The sequence below is a fragment of the Jaculus jaculus genome, chromosome 19 (genome assembly GCF_020740685.1).
Source record: "Jaculus jaculus isolate mJacJac1 chromosome 19, mJacJac1.mat.Y.cur, whole genome shotgun sequence".
Classification (NCBI taxonomy): Eukaryota; Metazoa; Chordata; class Mammalia; order Rodentia; family Dipodidae; genus Jaculus; species Jaculus jaculus.
Genome location: NC_059120.1, coordinates 42,488,710 through 42,511,584, shown reverse-complemented (window position 1 = coordinate 42,511,584; position 22,875 = coordinate 42,488,710). Strand labels below are relative to the sequence as shown.

The 22,875-nt window shown below is 39.6% G+C and overlaps 1 protein-coding gene across 7 annotated transcripts; it reads right to left on the bottom strand.

The window, feature by feature from the left end:
* Nucleotides 1–296: 296 nt before the first annotated feature.
* Kcna3 (potassium voltage-gated channel subfamily A member 3) lies at nucleotides 297–20,979 on the bottom strand. Of its 7 annotated transcripts, none has more exons than XM_045138477.1 (4): nucleotides 17,615–20,979; nucleotides 16,626–16,740; nucleotides 14,506–14,627; nucleotides 297–6,017 (listed from the first exon to the last, which is right to left on the bottom strand). In XM_045138477.1, exon 1 carries the CDS (start codon nucleotides 20,977–20,979, stop codon nucleotides 19,198–19,200), a length of 1,782 nt encoding a protein of 593 aa, XP_044994412.1. In that variant the 3' UTR covers nucleotides 297–6,017; nucleotides 14,506–14,627; nucleotides 16,626–16,740; nucleotides 17,615–19,197. The 7 variants fall into 7 exon arrangements, with proteins under 7 accessions (XP_044994412.1, XP_044994409.1, XP_044994410.1 ...); XM_045138474.1 differs by having other exon boundaries at nucleotides 297–6,014; XM_045138475.1 differs by having other exon boundaries at nucleotides 297–6,014; nucleotides 16,626–16,703.
* Nucleotides 20,980–22,875: the final 1,896 nt, after the last annotated feature.

Below are 22,875 nucleotides of genomic sequence, written 5' to 3'. Positions count from 1 at the left end.
ATTGTGAATAATTCATTTTCTTCTTTGAGACTTTACTGGCCTCCCAGTATAAGACAAGGGGAAATGGAAGAAACCTTGGGAATGTTGGCATCCAGAAGGTGCAATACACAAAAGTCTTCATTGTGTGGGAGGACATACAACAGAGGAGCCAAGTTAGATCACACTTGAGCTGTTGACAATAGCCAGCTTCAGATGTTTCCTCGCTGCAAAAGTAAAGTAAAGGAAGAAAGAGAAAGGGATGGAGTAATGGGAGGTAGAGAAAGGAGGAGTCATTTGCAGTTAATCACTACCATAAGTAACAGGACTTTTCTTGGTGTTTTATTGGTGTATGTATATAATATTCACAATGAAAACACTTTAAATCCAATGGCAAATTTAAAAATTCCCAGATGAAAATATCACATAACCAAAACTATTATGTATTTATTCATATTTACTTAACAAAAGCCCATAATTATGAAAAACCGTACAACAGAGAACATGGTATAACAGTTTAACTTCACAAGACTATGTGATAAATTAACATAACAATGTCAAAAGAAAATATAGAAAAATATAAATTGTGTATTTGAATTTACACTGTAGTTAGAATTTAACCATTATTTATTGTTATAAAGAATGATTTTACTTCATTCCACACAAAATAATACTTGCTTTACCTACATATTTGACATATTTGATAAGGAAAATTAAATTTAAGGCTAGAAAAATTTAAACTCCAATATAATAAGCACATGTTCCATTTACATATTCACAGTAACATTGCTTTGCTAGTCAGCAAAAACACAGAATGTATCACAGACTGTTGATTTACAAGGGAAAGCTGTAACAGTGTCTACCTGTTGTTTGAGAATAAAAATGTAGTATTTGTCATGCTTTGATGCATAAATGTTTCCCATATTCAAGCTGAGCAATCATCAGAGTGTAGCTTAATATGGAAAAATCCTTCGGTGCATTCTTAAATATGTGGGAAGTTTACCAAATATTTGAACTATGGCTAATGCTAATAATACAGCTATCTAATACTTGATAACTAGTATTTCTGTATAGTTACAGGGAATGAGTTTTCTTAAAATGCAGCTTTCTCCCCCACTCCCCTTCTCTTCTCTCCCTAACCACAGGAATGTGTGATGGTTGACATGAGGGACGTCATTTTCTTTGTACTCAATCAAAATGGCTGCAATTTTGCTGGTTGCTTCTTTCTACTTTTCAGGAATCAGTTTGATGATGGACTTTTTTTTAATGGGAAAGATCAGTGAAGATCATTTTTCAGTCTAGCCTGTTGGCATTAAATGGATCTTGGTGTGTGCAGTAAGTGGTGTTGACTTAATATATTTTAGGTGGAAAATATCTGGATACTCTCTTTGGATGGGTTACAGTTTGGATGTATAAAGGTCACTAAAAATCTGTAAATTCCAATGTATGTTTTTCAAAACTTTTTTATTTATTTGAGAGAGAGAGAGAAAGAGGGGTGAATGAATGGGTGTGCTAGGGCCTCCAGCCACTGCAAACAAACTCCAGGTGCATGCACCAGCTTGTGCATCTGGCTTTATGTAGGTACTGGATATTCCAACCTGGGTCCTTTGGCTTTATCGGCAAATGCCTTAATTGCTAAACTATCTCTCGAGCCCCTGCCCCCAATGTATCTTTTAAAGTCAAGTGTCAGTCAAAGTCTTAATTGTAATGGCAGTGATAGGGTAAAAATGACATGACACAGTATTATAAACATGACATTTACAGCCACTTGCAGACAAGTAATTTCTTCTTGCCACTGTGATTGCTTAATTTCCAAACTTCAAAAGATCTGTGCAAAGTATGATGTAAATAATAATGTTAGAATCTGAAAACTTCATGTCCTTTATGCTATTTTGATTCTACATAATTATCACCTACAACAGATTTCCAAAACAGATTCTTAAATAATGAGCATATTATATACAAATACTACATGCACTGTTTGCTTTCTCTTGTATTGACATATATATGTATGTATGAACTTGTTAACATAAAGTAAACCATTTTGTGGGATAATTTCTAAAAATGGTCTATACAGTACCCTTAAAGTCCTTAAAGTTGGAAAAAGAGGATATTATTTGGTTTACAGTCACACAATTTTATGGCATTTAAGAAAAACACTTAAGACAGCTTTAAGTAAATTAAATACTTACCCTCTCCCCACCCCACCCTCAACATTAAGAGATCACACCCACAGAAACGACTTATAAGATGGTGATACTACTATGATTTGTTTAGTACAGTCAATTCACGAATAGCTGAAAGATACAGTATTAATACAATATACTAGAATCATGACTTGACAAATTTCACCAACTTTAAAAAATGGATGTAATCACTTTACATGAACATTACTAATACTATTACATACATAAGAGACTCATTACACCTAAGGCAAAAATTTAAACTCACAAAACCAAAGTTATCAAGTTAAATGTTTTAATTATTTGCTCTACTGGTCAAAATATACATTTCCTATTATGCCAGAGGCCTTTAAAAAACTGCCCCCTTTTCTGAATGGAAGGGATATAAGACTAAACCTCTGGACAAATAATCTTAGTATGACAAAATAGTTTTGTATTATTCAAAGGGGCTGCTATCATTTTTAATAATTTCTCTAGTGTCCAAATTATAGCATTCTTCTAACCTAATCTCTTTCCATAATAAAACAAGCCACCAGAATATAATTCCATTTTTCAATTGGTATAATCACCTGCTATCTTTGTTGTGCAAAAGATATAACCCTTCTTTTCCAAACTGTCCATTAAAGCCAAAGAGAAGTGTTTGGGTTATCCCTGATTTTTGTTTCTCACTCCTGAGCAAAATTCTTGAAAGTATGGCTCTCTTGAGCCTCTTTTGTATTCAAAAAATTTGCAAAATTTTATGAGTATTATTTGATATAGTCATCTCTTCTGGGACCAAAATGACATGAACTTTTAAATGTGACCAAAATGCACCTTGCAATCAGCTACAGTTTATTGATAAGCATAATATGTTTTATTATTCAACTGCAAAAGTGTAAGAAGAGTAACTTGAGAAAACATTTTGTTCAGGCAACTGAGCATTCAAAGATGAAATGACAATAATTAAACCATGGTCAGAATGAAAATGGATTTAAGTTTTCTATGTCTTGCTGAGATCAGCTAGCAATATCAAAAACATGAGTGTTCAGATTTGCAATCTATTCAGTTACTTGAGTAGAAATATGTGACATTTTAGTAACGGGGGGAGTGATCAATAGGAAGGTCTGCCTTTATTACAAAATATGAAAATGTTATAGAATTTTAAAAGATAAAAAGAAATATGCAGCTTTTAAAATTTGAATTATTTATTTTATAGATAAAGAAGAAGGGCTCTGAGAAGTTAAGGGGACTTTCGGGAGCACATAACAGTTGTTGGCAGAGCCAGCACTGCAGAGCTTGCTTAAGCTCTCACATATGAAAAGAATCAAGAGATCAAAAGGCCAACACCCCTAGTCCCCAAACTTTTCCCACCTTCCCTACTTTCAGGCTTATAATGTTGACTATGAAATAAAGTTCTAGTGCCATTTCAGCACAATTTGCAAATCACCTTAATATCCAATTAAAGTTAACAAATGCTTCCTCTCCTTTTCATTAATCTGCTTCTCTTCTGTTGAGTGATTCCCCCCCACCTTCATTTTTCATAATCCCATTGTAGATGAGTAAAAATTACTAAAGGGAAAGAATCCTATTATCCCTTTTCACAATTTGAAGAATAACATACTCATGACACTTTCAAGGCTTAAAGTTTTTTTTTTTTTATCAATTTACTTCAGAAATGCTTAAAAAACCTGAGTACTCTTCAAAGCATTTTTAAAGAAATGTGTATAATAGGATTTGATGGCTGGAAGGGCTTTGGAGGTTGCTGAACCTGGCACATCCACTTTGCAATTCAAGAAACAAACCACACAAAGATAGCTGACTTATCTGGGGTCTCAGAGGTAGGAAGTGGGTAACAATGCCCAGTCTCCTGGTGTTTAGGCCAGTCTATTTCCAGTCCCCATTCTCTATGTATTTGCTATAACAGGTTATGCATCTGATACTATTCTGTACTTTTTAAAAATTAAAGTCCTGGTTTTATCTTTATTTGAAACTGTAGCTAATAATAATAATAATAATAAGAAGAAGAAGAAGACAGGTATAGTATTAAATATTCCACATTGGTTAAAGCTTAAAGTTGTGTTACTGTATGAAGGTAGATTTTGCATATTTTGTAACACCTACTGATCCTTAAAGAAACATTTGAATGTCTAAGAATTCCCAGTTTGTTTACACTATTAGGATTACTGTCATGCTATCCAAGCTGTGATCATAGGTTATAATGATAAAGATGGCTGCAGTGTTCTGCACCAATATGCTAACACAACTAAAACAAAGTGGAGGCTAAAATTTCCTTTTAATTATAATCATCTCAATTGAGAGGTTTACATAGTTCATATCTGAGATAGCTATCACTCCTTTCTCTCACTTTTGCCTATAGTGTTCTGGTCTTCAAGTTTTGACCACATATTATAAGCAGATTATGAAAAATTTATTGTAGACATTGCCTCAAAGAAAGTTACCTGTATTGTATCTCCTACCATCAGTTCGGTGGCTACAAGGTGAATGGTTGTTTAAAGTTTCTTATGTACTAGTGAGATTCAACACTTGCATTTTTTTTATAGGTCATCATATAATTTATAATCCTGGCTTTGTGACTGAATTATTTCATAGTAATTAAAATTCTACAAATGATCTTATTATAACCTAGCATTGATGTGCTATGCATTTACATAACAAGAGATTGGTTGATGCACTTGTTCAGGTATAATTGGGAAATAAACTATGGAAGGGAATACAATATTCTACATACTAAATGTTCACAGTTTGACTTTCCATAAGGCTTACAAAATAATATACAAATAGCTACCATTATGCTGAAATGTCACAGTAAACACATTAATAATGGCACAGAAGTGAAATGTCTCCAAATGTGAAGCCATTTTCATGACCTCCTAAATCTCTTTTCCAGCTAAAAGTTTGCCCTTTTTTTAGCTGAAAATGTGTTCAACCTCTAAAATGATATAAAAATAGAAAATGAACCAAATAATCTTTTACACATGTCATTTTGAAGGAAAAGTTATAAGCATCCAATGAGATGTCATATATACATAGATCTCTAAGAACATACTGTGTCTCACCACACCAAACATCCCACGAAAATAAAATTGAATTAATATATATATGAACTGTCTAATGTATAACTAAATGCTAAAGTTTTAGTTAACAGATAGATATATGATAAATACTACCATGTTTTTGTAAAGTTAATGTCAACCAAAACTTGCCAAAAACTTATTTATCAATCTATCATTTTGAATTAAAAAATAAAAGAATGTTTAATCAAGCAAGGCACATTTCTTTTAGGCAAGTCTGTCTTTAATACCTCATCTGGGCACAGTGTTGACTTATTTATGTGTGAATGCTGCAATCTATGGATGGGAGCCTTTGGTATAAACACACCTTCAGATAGTTGCACATAATCCAGAACATAGACTATTTGAACATATTTAATGATTAAACAGTCCAGTTATGAATTAAAAAGGAAAAACCAGTAGTAGTTGACTTATTAGAAACACACATCTAGGCTTCCTTTATCTGCAATATTGGTTATAGTTTTTGAATGTTTTAATTTCACCAGAATGTCAAATGGTTGAAATGATACCTTAATATTTTTAATGTTCTTCTTTATCTTTTGAATAATATCTTTTATACTGCATGTAATAAGAAGAGAATCATCCGGTTAGAGTTGTTTTCTTTAGATGAAGCATGGCAGAGATGTTATCTCTTAATGTTAACTGAAATAAAAGGATGTGCCAGCAGAAGGAGAGCTGCACATCAGTGATGTAACTGCCACTTTGCTCTCTCCAGGCAGTCTACAAATGAGCGTCCTCTTGGTCAAGGTTGCTCTGCAGTTCTTTATGTGGGGCTCTTCAGGACCTGCTGGTCAGAGGAGACTCATTTACTGTATATTTGGCATAAAAATTATAGACATAGCAATAGAAAAGTTTCTTTTATTTAAAAAATAATTTTATTTATTTGAGAGAAAGAGGGATAGAGGGAGAGAGAAAGAGAGAGGGAGGGAGTGGGGGGGGGGGAGAGAGAGAGTGCGTGAGAGCGAGCATGCCAGGGCTTCCAGCCACTGTAAATGATCTCCAGACGCATGTACCATCTTGTGCATCTGGCTTACGTGGGTCATGGGGAATCGAACCTAGATACTTTGGCTTCACAGGCAAACACCCTAATCTCTAAACAATCTCCCCATCCCTCTTTCTTTTATTTTTTTAAGCTTTGGGGTTTTTCTTACTGTTACCTGTAAAGTTTAAGAAATTTAACTTTTGAAGCATATAGCCTATATTTTGAATGATTTTTAATTTGTAAACTAGAAGAAATTTCAGATTATGCTGAAGTCAGATTATTGTTTTCTAATAATAATAACAGCCCACAATTCAGTCCAAACCAATGTGATAGTGTGCTTTTTGGAGAAGAAAATTTATCCTTATATTGAGGACCATCTGAAAGGTTCAGAGTGAATTTTATCAAAATGTATTCATTTCCTTGATGTAGTTCCAAGGACTTTTCTAGCTATATATCCTACCATGGTAATCGAAGTGAAGAGAAAACCCATCCTCAGAGAAGTGCTGAGGAGAGGAGGTAGAGAGGGTAAGGGGCTGGAAGAGGAGAAGGAGGCACAGGGATAGGGGAAACAGAAGAAGCAAGGATGGGGAGAAAGCCTCAGAATGAGTTCTAGGGCCACAGGCTCTGATGTCTCAAGTTGATTGTTTCATTAAAAATCTGTTGATCTTTTAAAGATCTGTTGATCTGTAAAGGTATGTACTACTTTAAAGAATTAAGACAGCAAAAACTTCTTGATTATGGCTGTGGAGAATCAAAAAATAGAGGTTAATGATTTGGTGGTCCCCTCCCCATGCAATCTGGTCCAGCCATTGTGGAAAACAGTGTGGAGGTTCCTAAAACAGCTAAAGATTGATCTACCATATGACCCAGCTATAGCACTCCTAGGCATATATCCAAAGGACTCATCTTATTTCCTTAGAAGTACGTGCTCAACCATGTTTATTGCTGCTCAATTTATAATAGCTGGGAAATGGAACCAGCCTAGATGTCCCTCAACTGATGAGTAGATAATGAAGATGTGGCACATTTATACAATGGAGTTCTACTCAGCGGTAAAGAAAAATGAAGTTATGAAATTTGCAGAAAAATGGATGGACCTGGGAAGGATTATACTAAGTGAGGTAACCCAGGCCTAGAAAGCCAAGCGCCACATGTTCTCTCTCATATGTGGATCCTAGCTACAGATGATTGGGCTTCTGCGTGAGAAGGAAAATACTTGGTAGCAGAGGCCAGTAAGTTAAAAAGGAGACATAAAGGGAAGAGAAAGGAAGGGAGGAGGATACTTAATAGGTTGATATTGTATATATGTAATTACAATGATTGTAATGGGGAGATAAGATGATGGAGAATGGAATTTCAAATGGGAAAGTGTGGGGAGGGAGGGAATTACCATGGGATATATTTTATAATCATGGAAAATGTTAATAAAAATTAAAAAAAATAAATAAATACAAACTTCTTTTATTTATTTATGTATTTGCAAGGGGGGGGAGAGAGAGACAGAGACAGAGACAGAGACATAGAGAGAGAATGGACATGCCAGGGCCTCTAGCCACTGCAAACAAACTCTAGATGCATGTGCCACTTTGTGCATCTGGCTTCATGTGGGTACTGGGGAATTGAACCCAGGTTGTTAGGCTTTGAAGGTGAGTGCCTTAACCAATAAGCAATCTCTCCAACACCCAGAAAGTAATTTTTTAAAATATCAAAAGATAATGGTATTGTTCACCAGCACAATAGCAAACACTGACACTGTTAAATGGATGAACAAGTCCCTACCTCTTAGATAAGTGTCCAATACATAGGAGGCACTCAGTAAGTATAGGTTGAATGAACAAAAGGGTAATTAAAATTTAGATACATGTACTCTAAACATTTACTAACTCTCTAATACAAAGGAACAAAACTCACAAAGACTAAATCAAGACTGCTAAATCTATGTTTTAATACGTGAGTATTGACCATTATGTACAGAAGACCTTCTTACATCCACTCTTGGTTTCAGCAGATGTCCCCAAACCTCAGGTAAATACCCAAAGATGAGGATTAGAATTTCAGTGTGCTGTTTTTCTTTTGGCATGTCTTTGTGTGTGTACGGTGCAAGGGTGAATGGTGTGTGTATACATGCTTGTACACATGTGGGCACATGTGTATGCATGTGAAGGTCTAAGGTCAATGTATCTTCCTTAATCACTCTCCACTTATTTTTTGAGACAGATTCTCTGATAAAACCTAGCGTTCATTGATTTGGCTAGCCTATCTAGCGAGCAAGCCCTAGGGATTCTCCTATTTCCTCTTCCCCAATGCTAGGATTATAGACATGAACCACCATACCTGACTTTTAAATGGGTGTTGGGAATCTGAACTGAGGTCCTCATGGTCACACAGGAAGCACTTTATCCCCTGAGCAATATCCCCAACACTCAGTGTGTTTCTGATGGAAGGAAGGTTCACTCACTAAGCTAAATATTGTATGACTACTATATGTGGGACTACCATTTGTTGAAAAAGTTTCCTCATTGGCCTGGATTATACTTGGTCATGTTGACCAAAGACATAGCTTTTTTGCACTATTTTAAGTAAAAAATCTAAGAGTATATAAACAATATACTTATTTTTTATTGTTAGAATACAAAATTACAATTATTATATCTAATAATTTATAATTATATATATAATTATTTTATGTTATATATATTTATATTTTATTTTAATTATATATATTTATACAATTATATATAATATATATAATTATATAAGATATAATTATAATAATTATATATTAATATATTATATCTAATAATTATTAATTACTACCAGAATGAAAAGTCATGTGGATGATCTGATCTCCATTTATATCCTAAGTGCCTACTCTTCGTTTCTGTAGGTTTGCTTACCTTAAGATGGTTCTGTTAAGTAGTGTGTGTTTTGCTGTTATTACAACCTTTTTATAAAAGGGTTAGACTTTTAAAAATCTTATATGTCAACATGTTACCCTCAAGGCTTTTGAGATTATTAAATAGGAAATAATATCATGGTTACACAAAGTGTTTCCTGCATCTGGAGTTCATTTAAAGTGGTTAGAGGCCCTGGAAACCCAGTATTTCTCTCTCTTTCTCCCTCCCTCTCTGCTTGCAAAATAAATAAATAAATAAACAAATAAATAATCATGGCATCTTAATAGGTTGTAAGTGTGGAGGGACTTATTCAACTGAAACAAAAATCAAGATGAAATCTGTATCATCTTGTAAGTATGTAACAATGTATGTTAATGGCTTGAAAGGAAAAGAATGGAATTGAGTTAAGTATAAAGCCAACCCTATAAAAAAACAGAAACCTGATCAAAAAGAAAACCAGAATGGTCAAAAGTTCAGTAACATCTGTTTGTGATGAAGTCATTCCAATTTCCACCAAGTCCTAAGGGAAAGAACTACAGACCCAGCTCACTGGAAAACTCATGTTTCACAAGGAAAGGGCTAATATTTTAAAAATGTAGACTTAAACCAGGTGCGGTGGCGCACGCCTTTAATCCCAGCACTTGGGAGGCAGAGGTAGAAGGATTGTCATGAGTTCGAGGTCACACTGATATTACATAGTGAATTCCAGGTCAGCCTGAGCTACAGTGAGACCCTACCTTGAAAAACAAAAAACAAAACCCAAAAAACAAAAAAAAGAAAAGAAAAGTAGACATATACTAATAAGTTCCACAATTCTACCAACTAAATGGTAACGAGTAAGTTCAAAGTCTAGGAAGATTTCTTATTCAATTATGTCTAGCTCTCTGATTGAGGTCTTGGAAATTATGTTCTCTTTGCAAGAAACAAATGGCTTAAATGCAACAGTACTTAAAGTCCCTAATATGATAAGATGTGAGCTTTGTCAGAAATCTGGGAAGACATGGGAAAATGAACTGTGAGATATAATCAATACTACTTTGAGTAATGTTTAGATCTACTAGCAATAAATATCTAAAATCCAGAGTTACACAGTAAAGTAAACTGCTTCCTTGAGGTAATTAAATTCTTCCAGGTAAAAGGTCTACAAAATCTAAAAATAAAGCAATTAAACAGTTTTTATTTGGAGAAATATATTTTGTGTATTGTTTTTGTCTACTCAGAAACTTTTGCCAGTAAGAACCATGACATACAGAATTCTTGCTTCTATGCTTTTCATCACAATTATATATTATGTACTGGTAATATCTGATGGTTTATTGTTCTTTAGTTATACATGAGTTAAATATACAATGTTATGACTTACGAGGTCTTATTTCAAGTGACCAGTAAGTGGACAAGATCAAATTATAATGGAAATGCCTGTAAGGACAATACTATGTTAAATAAAAAATTAAACAACATCACTATCCCTCATCCAACACCAGAAAAAAAAACTATGAAAAAATAAGAAATTAAGGTATTCATTTCAATTTTCTATTTCCTGTCTTTTCTTTTCTTTTTGGGGGGAGGGGAGTTTAGAGGTAGGGCCTCACTCTGACCCAGGCTGACTTAGAATTCACTATGTAGTCTTAGGGTGGCCTCGAACTCATGGCAATCCTCCTAACTCTGCCTCCCGAGTGCTAGGATTAAAGGTGTGTACCACCATGCCCGGCTCCTGTCCTTTCTTTTAAAAGTCATAATGAGGAATCCTCAGAAGGGAAGTACACTTTCTGTCTTGTGTGGGCTGACCTGATAAACTGAGGAGGGAGGAGTTTCTAACTTTGGCTGGTCTACACATGTCAACTCCAGCACATATGTTAACTTGTTTGCACATTTGTTGAAAAAATTGTGACACTGAGAATGTGCAGAACCCATTCTTTAGTCTAATTTTCCTGGGAAATCCAGGGAGCAGAGGGAATTCAGGAATGATTAAAGAAAACACCTGTCTATTCAAACCAGGAGAACCCCATTTCCTGCTGTAAAGGGAAGCACATCTGTCACAATATTAGCTTAAATCGCAGCACTATGTGTAACACTCATATCAACGTTTTAATTAGTTACATTTGTTCCACACTTCATGTCAGTTTTTCAAAGCCTCTAGCACTTTCCTAATAACACATTTTACTAGCTTGCCTACATGGTCTAAGTTTTGCTATTACAACAGTCGTTCTAAGAATCTGTATTTACTTTCCGTGGATTAAATGTCTCCTCTCCTCTCATGTATGACAAATCACTTAAAAATAGATTCTGTGATCCTATCATTTAATTTGATAATTGCATTTTCAATTAGGTTACTTTAAAATGATTTTATAATTTTGTAACATTATTCACTAGTGAAGTATCTAATGCCTGATTCAATCAGCCTCCATGGTAATGAAGACCTCACGGAGTTTTAGGACTCATTGAAACTAAAACCAAGTCTGAGCTTTTAGGGATTTACTTAGAATGTTTACTAGATAGATAAGTGCCATGGGATATCACTTGCTTGTTCTTATTTTGCTGTGCCACTTGGGACAATAAATCTATGTGTGCATAGGTGAGTATGCGTACTAATTACAGCAAGTACTCTACTCAGCTAGTATGTAAGAAACACGGTCTCTTATAAAGCACCCTAACTTCTAGGCACCCTAGGTGACACCCCATATAATGTTATATAACAAGTTATTTACATTAAGGAATTCCATCCTCATAAGTGGATAGGTGCTGCTTATAGAAAACTTGTTGAAGTATTCTTCACCTAATGGAAATCTCTTGCAAACAGAAGTCCAAGGGATCTCACCCATTGAACGTGTGAGGGACTATGAACCACACAGTAATGAAAATGAAGTATGATACAAATATGAAGCATGAGATGAAAATTTTGTTTATAGGTTATAAAAGGCGCACACTGGAATGCTATTTCCTTCCTCTCATTTCTTCTTCCTCCAATAAATACAAATTAAGCACACACTGTACTCCAGGTACTAGCCCGGGTCGTGCCCTTAAGGAAGGAAATGGAAAACAGGTAAGTCTAATAAATGAAATATCTAATGTATTAGGGCAAAAAGTAAGAAGAAGAAGAACAGGGAGACTGTCATGGGACTCTAATCTTAAGCAGACTGGCCTAGGAAGGCTGTAATAAGATGGCAACACATGAAGGAGGTAGTGGAGTAAGCTATACACACACTGAGTGCTGCAGAGGGCGCAGACAGTAAAAGCCTCCAGGGTAGGAACATCCTCTGGCTTTGGACAACAGAAGAAGGCCTGTGTGGCTGCAGCATAGGATCAAATGGGAGCAGGGTTAAGGCTAGAAGAGGAATGGAGATGGAATTAGGCAGAGCCTTGTATGGCACTGTAAGCTCTTTAGCAAGTGTGAAATGGAAAGCTAAATAGGACGTGTGTGTGTGTGTGTGTGTGTGTGTGTGTGTGTGTGGTGGTATGTGTGGTGTATGCATAGGTATGTGTCCATGCAGTATTCCATGTGCTTGCCTGAAGAGGGGTGGCTTTCTTGTAATGACCAGAATGGACTGCCGTGTGTCTCATTTCATTGCTCTTCTCTGTTATTTGAGCTGCAGTCTCATACTCATGCCAGAGCTTGCTGGCTTGTTGTTGTTGTTGTTTTGAGACCTCCGATTGTCTGCTCTCCATAGTGCAGGGGGTTATAGGTGCATGTGACCATGCCCAGCATTTATGTGGCTCCCGGAGATGGAACTCAAGTGGTCTCTCAGGCCTCTTCTGTCTCCTGTGCTCTTAACCAGAGTCATCTCTCCAGCCCATAAATGGTAGTTCTGACATAAAGAAGTGACACAATCTAACAAGTGTTTTAGGATTACTAAGGGAGTTATGTTGAGAACAGTCAAATAAAGGAAAGGATGGATAGAAACTGGGAAACCAACCAGGAGGGTTGATAACAATCTATGTGAGAGACAGTGATGGGTATGATGTTAACTGTCACAGTAACAGTTGAGGATCTGAAGAGATTCTCAAGAGCCTTTGTGCCATGACAGCAAAGGTGGCCATGAGCTTGGAAGCATACTGGAAGAGAAAATTCTTCCCCTCCAGGACCTTTCTGTATGGTCCCTCCATGAATAGATTTATTCATGACATTCTTTGGGCATGATGAAACAACATTTTTGACTCATTTACTTGCTACATTACTAATGACTGGAGCCCCAGTCTTTCTTTGTCAGGATACAGTTCCTATTCTATGCTATTTAGGCTACAATGAGGATATGGTTCTCAAGAAAATGGCAGAGCCTTCTTTTCAAGTTCTATCTATAATATGAATGCTGATGGTGCAAAGTTTTATGTGTAAGGAAAAATACATCTCATAGAGAGGGTACGTTTTGTTGTAAATTATAATATTAGACCATAACATCACTGAAAATCAAGACAAATAGGTGTTAACAGTCTAACAAGCCTGAATCATAACATTGTATTTGCAAACTGAGTAAGAGTGTATCATGAATGCTATTATCAAATGCTACATGGCCACGGCAATTTTCTGGTTGGAGGTAGGAGCTGAACCACAGTAATGAAGTTTGGGCTTTTTTATTGGTTCCTTTCTATGTTCCTGCCTCCCTCTGATTTACTACTCCCAGAAGATGCATAAGAAAACAAGTGCTTTCATATTTTTTTTCCTACACATACACACACACATTTTTAAAATAAAAACACATGTGTTTATAAAAATATACACACATATATATGTTTATGAAAGCACACATGGACACGCATATATATTTTGTGGTACTCTTAGATCACTAGGTATAAGACATTTGCCAAGGGTGTTATGACTTACGAGGTCTTATTTCAAGTGAAATAAGACACTCCTCACAAGAATCTCTTCAACACTCAGGATGTTTAGCCAAGTACAACAGTGAAGCCTATAACTGGCAAAGCTAACTGGCATGGGCCAAGTGTAGATTCATTACTATTTTACTCTAAATCAAGATCACCATCCACTTTCATTTCACAAATGCCTTACGATCTTGGGCTACAGCAGGTAAATATAATAGTGAGTGTGTGTGTGTGTGTGTGTGTGTGTTCATAGTATCTGTTGTAATGAAATGCAGAAAATATAGCCATACAAACTAGTAACTCTATGTTCCATAGTTGCAAAGGCCAAATAACAGAAAGAAGAACCAGGCGTGGTGGCGCCTGCCTTCAATCCCAGCACTTGGGAGGCAGAGGTAGGAGGATCGCTGTGAGTTTGAGGTCACCCTGAGAATACAGAGTGAATTCTAGGTCAGCCTGGGCTAGAGTGAGACCCGACCTCAAAACAAACAAACAAACAAAAAACAGAAAGAAAAAAAAAAAAAAACACCCTCTAAAACACAGTCCCTAAATATCCTCTTCCCAGGTCTTGAGCTCCTCACCTCTATCTCACAGTGTTTCCACAAGTCTTCAGATTTGGGGGCACTTGTGCTTCTTTGTATTTCTTAGTGGGAGGAGTTATCACTTCTATTCACAGCTGAGAGGTGGGAAGGACTTGGAACTGCTGTAGAAGACATTGAAAATTTTACACGTGTAGAAGTTATTGTAGTTGTGGCTCTCAAAAAAGTAAACTGTTGGAACATTTCACATATGCAGTACTTATATATTATGTACAAATCAGTTGCTTGAGTGTGTTACATGCCAAATAAAAAGATTTATGTGAACCATAGCTCCTAATTTCTTCATACTGTGCTTTAAAATTTCAATTCTGAAATTATATTTAGAAGCTTAGGAATAACACTTTCTTTTCTGTGTAGGTGTCTGTGATTATGTCACCATAGTTGGGATATTTAAATTTAGCATAATATCTGTTTAAAACACTAAAGAAGAAAAAAATGCTAACAAATGTTAATTTTCATGGTACTCTTGGATCACTAGGTGTAAGACATGTACATCCCAAGGGTGCTGATGGGTTGAACTGATCCAGTCACATTCCTCACAAGAATGTCTTTTCAACACCCAGGATGTTTTAGCCAAGCACAACAGTGAAGCAACTGGCAAAGCTGACTGACAAGGGCAAGTGTAGATTCATTAGTATTTTACTCTAAACCAAGATCACCATCCATTTTCATTTCAAAAATGCTTTATGAGAGCCGGGCGTGGTGGCACATGTCTTTAATCCCAGCACTTGGGAGGCAGAGGTAGGAGAATTGCCATGAGTTCGAGGCCACCCTGAGACTCCATAGTGAATTCCAGGTCAGCCTGGGCTAGAGTGAGACCCTACCTCGAAAAAAAAAAAATGCTTTATGATGTTGGGCTACAGCTGATAAATATGACAAAAATTATAACCTAATATTGTTTCACAACAGATTCTCTTAACAATTCATGAAGCATTTGGATAAGACAGTGTCATGAGCTGACATTGAACTGGGACCCTCCTGCTTTTAATCCTGCTGCAAACAATTCTTCCATTCTAATAAGGGAAAGTGAAAATACTTACACTGATTTCTGGCATGGTTCTTTAGTAACCAATTTGAGGTTCTTAAGATTGAAAAATAATAATTTACATAATGTTACATGTCAAAACATGTAAGTCAGGAAATTAATATCAAAATTATCCATTTTCCTGACAGGTATCCCTAGTATGGCTGATTATGCTTTTTAAGACTCAATCCAGGTAAATCAGTCACATAATAAAATAATCTTATATTACTAGAAAAGTCAATCTATCTGATTTTAATAGCTTGTATTTGATCCTCCTAACTAAAAATACCTGATAGTTAAGAAAAGGTTAATTTTCAGTGTACTGAGTAAAATGGGTTTCTGGAGATAAGCTCATCAGTCAGTAACATGGACTGAAGTAAACCATAAAAGCATAGGGAATTTATTTTATATTTAAGCCACCCAGTAAAGGTGGCATGGATTTTAGAACCAGAATGTTTTAATTGTTGCTGTGTCTCTTGCTTTTTGTGAAGTCATAGGGAAATCACTTAACCAAAGCCATCTATTTCTCATCCTCCTAAAATGAAGTTAATGTCACTTACTTTACAGAATTGGTAAGTGTCCAGGACATGATTGCCTTTTAATACATGGTAATTATGATTGTTATTATAGAAAGTAAGTAGGAAGACACTGATTATTTATGTGTTTCTTATTCATAAAGCTTTGTATTAATTGTACAATGCTTATTAGTAATGATCATGAAATGTTAACAAAATATCTGATGCATGCCATAAAATTTTTGTCTGAGTGTCCCAGCTATATTAACATTTACTACTTACAATGAACGTATTAAGTATTGTTGATTATTTTAACATGGCAGATAAGGAAACTAGAGAACAGAGAGGTTATGTAATTTGCTCAAGGTCATACAGCAGACAGACATCAACCCTGGCAATGTGCTGCAGAGTGCTGCTCATAACTACTTTCTCAGAAAGATGGAAATAACATTAATGTAAGATGACAGGATTCACTCAACAGACATGCGAGGTGCTACGTTCTTGCTAGGTGCCAATACCCAAAACATCAACTGTCCAGAAAATCAAAGCACAGAATTCCTAACCTGTAAGGAGTTTCCAATATGGCGATGGGATGTAATTATATCACTTCACAGTTATGACTCAAAACCTGTGCTGTTCCTCTGGATAAGAAAACAAAAGGTTCTCTTCAAATTGCTCCTAGTCAAGAATCATAAAAATTATGGTATAAACATAAAATTTACTTGTGGACCTAATCAAGGTTACTGTACCTTTAAATGTGAATAAAATTGTTACCTTGATGTTAAGGTCCTTTAAGAAACAAATACACAAATGAGTTTTATATGATTGATAACAATGGCATTAAAATGTGTCATAAAATAACATAAAATTTCTTACCATCAAGAACACCAATGATTAGATCAATGTTAAAAATAACTCAAATGAGAAGCAAAAGGAATCCTGTTTAGATGTGCAAAGAATAGGTAATCTCTATTTCTTGTACCTTTCCTTCCTCATACCTCTTAAGTCTCCACTAGTATTACCCATTCCCATGGAGATAGTAAAGTACGTAATATCTGACTACCTGAAAACATTTTATGAGCCTTGAAAAATAGGGTTACTTTCATGTACTTGAGGAAGGGAATATTATGTACTATCAAGACCCAAAATCAACTGTGTATAATTCATATAGTACATATAATGTAAAATGATTATGATTAGATAAAATGTTAACTTTATTTAAATTTTAATAATTTTTTCAAAGATCTGTATTATTGATGCTGATAAGTCATTAGAAAAATCAAAATTGGACCCATAATATAGCAGTGGTAGAAGCAAAGTGTGTTGGTAAATGTAATGGAATAATTTTCAGTTCAGCTTGGGTGAAAGTCATTCGGAAGAGAATTTTTTACAACCTTTTACAATGAGCTAGGAAAACCAAAGGGGAAAAATGAGTAAGGTGTTGTAAATGATCTTATAAAAGGCAGTTGGCATAAAATTTATATAACTCTATTGGTTAGTTATGAGTGATATCCCCCAGTCCTCGGCAGAAAAGGAGCGGGGCACTGCTCACCTGATTTTGCCTCTCTGTTGGCGACCCTCAGCACATGCTGAAACCTGCAGGTGTTCCTTCAAGATCTGGTTCCTTCTCAATCTTCCTTTTCATTGATTGTCTGAATCACCACATTTAAAAAAGTACATCCTTTATATATCTGCTTTATTTTGCTTTTTAAGTTCTGTGATTGTGATAGTCTTGTGTGACATTTATTTACTTTTTAAACAAGGAAATCTGAAGGTATCTTGTAAGATTTCAGGTACACTGACTCATTCCCTTATGTATAGAACACTTTGACATTGCTTTTGAGTTTCACTTGCTGTGTTGTCACTTCTTGGATAAATAAAACTGTAGAGAAACATCTTTTAAAAATTATTGCCTCATCATTGGCATTTAATTCAGATCATGCCTTATTGTATTTATTTGAAACATTCCAAAGATGATATGTTCCTTCTTGATTCAGTCATTATAGGGTAAGATCAATGGTTTATAAAGTTAAAAAAAAAAAGAGGCATTTCCTGATTCCTTTCACCTCCTTAGTCTCAGACTTAACTTCATTTGTGCGGTTTATTCAAATAGTGGTTTTCCTTATGAAATCATGTAAGTAGGAACCATCTGGAAAGGTTACTGTGGAAATGGCAGGGGCTGGGGCTGAGGGTGGGGCTAGAGAGCAAAAGATGCCATGACAACCTTTTTCGGGTTTCCCAGGAAACATGGGTTGCTATGGGAACTGCATCAGTCAGGTCCGAATTAGTAACTTCCGCTGGAAGGGGCGTCTGCCACTTTAATCTTCTTGTGATACTGCAGAAGCTTATCTCTCAGATGCATTAGGATTTTTTTTTTTTTTCTGTTGTTTCAGCAGCACTGAAAACATCTGTTTCTAGTCTTTGGTAGCTGTTGGCTGGGACATACACACAGAACTTCACTAGAGTCTGCTAGTCTAAGACTTTCAGCGAGCTCCCGAGTTCGTCAGACCAGGACATCTGGGGCATTTCCCTTTTGTTCACAGTAGTTCTGAACCGTAAGAGTCTGGGGAGGAACGATTCAAATAGAAATACCGGTTACAAAACCAAACACATTCACGAAGAGCTTACTAGTCATTGCTGTAGTTAGACTTCACATCCACATATCCAGAGGGCATATAATTGATTAAAAAATTCAATAAGATAATGTTGAAAGGTCCAACAAACTGAAGCATCATTTCAGTCCTGCATCCTTTAAAACTTAGTAAAGAAACAACTACGTTTTAATGTTGAGGTTAAACAGTTACTGTTATTTAGTTTCTTTTCCTCCCAGGATGTAGTTTTTTTTTTCTTTCTGTAAAATTAGGGTGTATACTAGAAATCAAGTTTCATGTAAGCTTGTTGGTCCCAAAATTAAGAGAGGGAGAAAAGAAAAAGGAGAGCTGAGAGAATGTAGCCCACTTGCAAAACAGGCACCTGTTTCAGTATGAAGCAGTAGGGAAGAAAGAATGAATATGCTTCCCACTTCCTCATGTCCTTTCCTTAATGAATGGTCTGGAAATGTACAAAACAAGGGCTTACATGGACCAAGGGGGCACGTTCCACACAATACTGAGCACAGTATGTCACTTGTATATATTAGACATCGGTGAATATCTTTTTGATGTTGACACAGGAGTTGGGATTATTGTTCGTGGTACAGGTGGCAGTGGAGTTGCCCGTTTTGAAAGGGGTCTGGGGGAAAGCGCTGTGGTTCATAGCTCCCTCTTCGATCACCATATACTCCGACTTACTCAGAGTGGAGTTACTCCTTGTTTTCCGGAGCTCCTCCGCCGAGGAGGAGAGGCGCTCACAGCTGCCCACGTGCATGTACTGGGCCTGCTCTTCTCCCTCGGTCTCCCGGTGGTAAAAGTAATTGAAGTTGGAAACAATCACAGGAACCGGCAAAGCGATGGTCAAAACGCCCGCGATGGCGCACAGGGAGCCCACGATCTTACCGCCTATGGTCACTGGGTGCATATCACCGTAACCGACTGTTGTCATGGTTACCACTGCCCACCAGAAGGCGTCCGGGATACTGCTAAAACCAGAGGCGGGGTCGTCTGCCTCGGCAAAGTAGACGGCGCTGGAGAAGAGGATGACCCCGATGAAGAGGAAGAAGATGAGCAGCCCCAACTCCCGCATGGAAGCCTTCAGCGTCTGCCCCAGGATCTGCAGCCCCTTGGAGTGGCGGGAAAGCTTGAAGATGCGGAACACCCTCACCAGGCGGATGACCCTCAGGATGGCCAGGGACATGGCCTGCTGTCCATTCCCCTGCCTTTCAGCTAGCTCGGTGCCCAGGGTGATAAAATAAGGGATGATGGCCACGATGTCTATCAGGTTCATGATATTTCGGGAGAAGGTGGCTTTACTGGGACAAGCAAAGAACCGCACGAGCAGCTCAAAGGAGAACCAGATGATGCAAAGCGTCTCCACCACGAAGAAGGGGTCGGAGAAACTGGAGGCCCCGGAGGACGAGGAGGAGGCGGCGCCCCCCGACGTGCTGTTTCCGGCAGCTTCGAACACGTCCTGCGACGCGGAGGCCGGGTAGTCCTCATCGCGAAACTCGGGCAACGTCTCCAGGCAGAAGATGACAATGGAGATGAGGATGACGAGCACGGACACGATGGCGATGCCCCGGGCCGGTCCCGAGCTCTCGGGGTACTCGAAGAGCAGCCACACCTGCCGCTGGAAGTCTCTGCGGGGCAGGGGCCGCTCCTCCTCGCGCAGGAAGCCCTCGTCCTCGCGGAACTTCTCCATGGCCTCCTCGCCCAGCTGGTAGAAGCGGATCTCCTCGGAGAAGATGTCGATGGGCACGTTGACGGGTCGGCGGATGCGCCCCCCGGACTGGTAGTAGTAGAGGATGGCGTCGAAGCTGGGTCGGTTGCGGTCGAAGAAGTACTCGTTGCGGAGCGGGTCGAAGTATCTCATGCGGCGCTTGGGGTCGCCCAGCAGCGTCTCCGGGAACTGGCCGAGGGTCTTGAGCTGCGTCTCGAAGCGCAGCCCCGAGATGTTGATGACCACGCGCTCCCCGCAGCAGTCCTGCTCCGCGTCGGCGCCCGCGGCGGGCGGCAGCGCGGGGGGCGCCAGCGGCTCGTAGCGATCACAGCCGCCGCCGCCGCCGCCCGGAGGCCCCGGGTCCCCGCCGCCGCCGCCGCCGCCGCCGCCCGCCGCCTCGGGCTCCAGCAGGTGGTCTCCCGGCACCACCGTCATGTCTGGCGGCGGCTCGGCGCCCGCGGCCGAGGGCTCGGTGTAGCCCGGGTTCACGGCGCTGTGCGCGCACCCGCCGCCTTGGCCCGCGGGCTCGTGCGCAGGGTGGGCGCGGTGGTGGCGGACGGAGGGCGGCGGCGGCGAGCTCAGGAGGCCGAGGCGCTCATCCATGCGGCGGCGGCGGCGGGGCTCCACCTCGCGCTCCCCGCCCCTTCTTCGCCTCCCCGCCTCCCCCGGGCCTCCGAGCCCAGCCCGCCGCCTGTTGCTGCGGCCGCCGCCGAGGCTCGCTCTGTGTCTGGGTCGGTGGCGCGGCGCGCGTGGCTGCGCGGTCCTGACGCCTCCGCCTCCTCCTCCACCTCCTCCTCCACCTCCTCCTCCTCCTCCTCCACCTCCTTTTCAGCTTCCCGCGCGCACCGCCCCTCCGCCGCCGGCTCCCCCCCCCCAACGTCCCCAGGATTCCCGCCCAGTGCGCGCGCGCGCGCGCGCCCGCCGCCCACCTCCCCACTCCTTCATCCCCCACCCTCCACTCCCTCACCCCTCCACCCCCTCACCCCTCCACCCCATCCCCTACCGCCTACCCCCTACCGTGGGGAGTCTCTCCCCGCAGGCTGCCCCCCTTCAAGCCATGCTCCTCCCGCCGCGCTTTGTTACCGGAAAAACACCCTTGATGGGGTGCGCCCATCGCTGGGCCTCCCCTGAACCCCTTACCCACCACTCACGTCCAGCTTCGAGGAATCAGGCCGCTTGGCCTGGTCTGGCTCCTGCCTCGTCCCGGCTGGGTGTGCTCAAGGACCACACCTCTGGCCTTCAAAAGCGCAGGCCTCCCCGGCACTCAGTCGGCTTGGGTTGGGGAGGCAGGTTCCACCGAGCTGTGGGTGCAGAAGGCCTAGGCAAGGGAAAGGAGAGGACCAGGACTCGGAGCCCCCCTTTCCCCAATCCCTGGTTTGATTGCTCAGCATAATGAAGGGCGGGAGTGCAGGCTAGGTGGGTGCCCTGAATAAGAAGGGCGCCTGCATTCTGAGCTCACTGGGTAGAGCCATTAAGACTTGGGAGGGTGTTTGCAAAAATTAACTTTTGCTTGGGTGAAAATCCAAATAGTGTAAAGGGTGCTGAAAGGTTTCTTTCCTGGAGTCTGAAAGAGATGGGTTGTTAGAGGCACTCAGAGAGACCTGGCTTCTGCAAAGGCTAGTCCACATGGGACAAACCAGAGCGCAGGACTAAGTTTCTGGTAGGACTCAGCGAGGCCAGCCTGGTTTTTCCACCAAGATTTACTGTTGTTGGGACAATGAGAGATAATGGGAAAGGAAATTCACACTTAATTAGTGTGGTTAGAGAACTCAACTCCACAGCCTGGGGAGACGGACTTGGCTCAGTGGATTAAAAGCGCTTGCTATACAAGTATGAACACTAGACTTCAAACCCCAGCATCATCTATGTGAAAAGCTGGATGGAAAAATAGGAGCTTCAGAAACTGACTCAGGGATGTAAGGCGAAAGAGGACATCCGACCATCTTCCTCTGGCTTTACCACAATGCACATGGAAAGGGTACATCTGCACACCGCCCCCACCCCCACCGCAAACAGAAAAACGAAACAAAACCCATGACTTGTCTGCAGATGAACGGACACGAGCAGGGCATACGTTCTACTTCATACACTGCCACCAACTGCCCTTGCGCATTTGGGAATTTACCACGTTCTAGTTGTTAATGTGGGAGAATCACTCTGCAACTTGTGCCTCTGTGGCTCTGGAGAGATCTGCTTTGAACTTAAACTGTTTGTCCAAGTCATTGTGGTTGCTTGGAGCACCAGTTTTCAGAAATGTTAGCAACCCCAAATGTAAGTCAGCCCTACAAAATTCCGTTTTCTCTGGTGTCATTCAGATCACTTGCAAAAGAGGAGCTGTTGTCTAGACAACCTTCATCCCTCCAAAGTGAGCTGACAACTCAATTTGATATGAGTGATTCATGGTCATTCCCTCCCACCATCTCTCCCAACCACAAGGCTCTTTGAGGCAGAGATGTCTTGCTCAACTGTTATTCTTAGCAACTATCACAGCGCATTGGG

Excerpts from the sequence above, each read along its gene's own strand:
- Kcna3 (XM_045138477.1), bottom strand. The coding sequence starts at position 20,979 with ATGGATGAGCGCCTCGGCCTCCTGAGCTCGCCGCCGCCGCCCTCCGTC.